General features: G+C 27.1%; 1 protein-coding gene across 2 annotated transcripts in view; it reads left to right on the top strand.

Annotated features, from left to right (window-relative positions):
* Positions 1–1,442, top strand: part of LOC106458538 (protein FAM204A-like) — a 22,786-nt gene extending 21,344 nt beyond the window's left edge. The window contains exons 5-6 of one of the 2 annotated variants that reach the window (XM_022384782.1): positions 207–313; positions 1,266–1,442. In XM_022384782.1, coding sequence (XP_022240490.1) covers positions 207–313; positions 1,266–1,308 — 150 coding nt within the window. In that variant the 3' untranslated portion in view covers positions 1,309–1,442. The remainder of the gene's footprint in view (positions 1–206; positions 314–1,265) is intronic. The other variant, XM_013918057.2, reaches the window with a different exon arrangement.
* Positions 1,443–2,060: the final 618 nt, after the last annotated feature.

The raw sequence follows: 2,060 nt of genomic DNA, 5'->3' as shown, positions 1-2,060 counted from the left end.
GTGTTATTGTCAGCCTCATTATGTTTGATATGTGTATAACCACTTGATAGTGTTAGTATATTATAGATTTATCTATGTTTATGAGTAAGGGAAAACACAAAATAACAGACAGTGAAATGAAATGATTCGTGGAGAAAATTATGTAATAATTACTGTTGTTTTACAGTTCTTACATCTGTTCTTTAATTGTTGTTCCATTATATTAGTTTTCTGTAAAGATAGTTCAAGCTTTTGCTGCCAAGAGATTTGCTGAAAAGAAGGCTGAAGAAGAAGCTACTGCACGAGCCAAAAGAATCAAAAAGTTGTCTTGGGGGTAAGATTATAAAGTGCATTTTTTTATTGGTTGTATATCATTTTTCATTATTGTGATAGCACAGAGTCAAAAATATAACACAAAGCTTCACTACTCACCATACATTTAAATTCGTAGCATATTACATAAAAAGATAGTTGGAAAAATTATGTTGATCACCCTCTCAGTTTATTCTTATGCAAATTACACATCTAATGATCAGTCATTATATTGATTCTACAAACATACAAATCACATAAAATTGTAAGTCACATTCTATTTATTTTAAAATTGACAATAAATAATTTCTGATATCGTTGCTGAATGAATACCATTTTTTGTTTGTAAATATACAACAGGTCTAGTTTTTTGTTAAAATAGCAGAAAAGTCATTGCTAACTAATCAGACAACATTTTTACAAAAGAAAAATGAAAGCCTTTGATAAAACTCAAGACACTATTCCTCAGCTAAAGGAAAACATAGTCATACAGAAGAATCCCAGTTTACATAAACTGTTCTATATTTCAGTAAAATAACTAACCATTCATGTATAAATATCAAAGTAATAGCTCGGGAGAACCTGAATCATATCAACTTAGATATGTAGGTCCATTGATACAACTTCTTCCTTAAAAATGCAAAAACTTGCAAGTTTATAAACAAGGTACAAGATTTTTCAATGGCTACTTTACATAAACTTGCTAATTTAAAAACCATATCCAGGTTTGTATTTTTGTAAACTGAAATTCCATTTCAGTATCTAATACTTTTAACATCTTTTAGTCAAACCAAAATTTTGACTAGAAAGTAAAATAATAAAAACTAAATTGAAACATATATATAGTGTCTAAACTCTCTTAAAGCGTTATTTTTCTCCACTGAAGAATGGTAGCATTATCTTTTATTGGTTTAGTGCAGTTTCTCTTTTTTTTTTTTTTATATGATATAAAGCTTACTTTCCCTGTTTTGCAGGTTTGATGCCAAGGAGAGATGGGAAATGAAGGGGAATATGTAAAAACAATCTTAGGTGTATAAGTACTTTGAGAACAATAAAATATAATGTATATATAGAAAGTGGATTGTAATAATAAAATGTGAAAAAACTGAGAATGGAAGTTGCCCCTTATATGTCAATATACATATATTACTTTTCACTTTAAAAACATGTACAGTTTTTAATGAATATAATAATTTATTTCAAACTTGTCTAGATGTGTCAATATTGTTTTTTAATAGTCATAATACAAAATGTATAAACACAGTTTCACATATAAAAAAATTGTAAATCAGTTAATGATTATTACTATCATATTCATGTTTTGATTTTTGGGTAAACCAACAATTTTTTTTATCTACCAAGTTAAATGCAACAGTATTATTTTTGAACTAGTTATTTGCATGTAGCAATTGTTGTGTGGTGAACGTAAATAATGTAACACTAAATAAAGTATTATGAGTCACCAAATATAACTACATAAATTGATTAGGTTATTTATATATTGAACAATCTAGGCTGGGATATTCTAAGTAACATTTGGATCCCATTACTAAGTATTCTGGGGAAAATAAAGACCAAACACACTGATGTAGGTTCTTAATATCATTTTGTCTCTTTGTGTTCTTTTTTTTTAATTAATAAGATTGCTAAAAAAATGGTTAATGATTTCACTTGTAATAATCATATCCTATTACACCTTTGGCAATAAATGAAATTGTTCAGAAAGTTATTATTTTAAATATCATTCAAGAAAACTTATATGCTGAACA

This window comes from Limulus polyphemus, unplaced genomic scaffold, assembly GCF_000517525.1.
Source record: "Limulus polyphemus unplaced genomic scaffold, Limulus_polyphemus-2.1.2 Scaffold482, whole genome shotgun sequence".
NCBI classification, from domain to species: Eukaryota; Metazoa; Arthropoda; class Merostomata; order Xiphosura; family Limulidae; genus Limulus; species Limulus polyphemus.
Note: the sequence above shows the minus strand (reverse complement) of the source record. Positions and strands in the feature narration are given on the sequence as shown.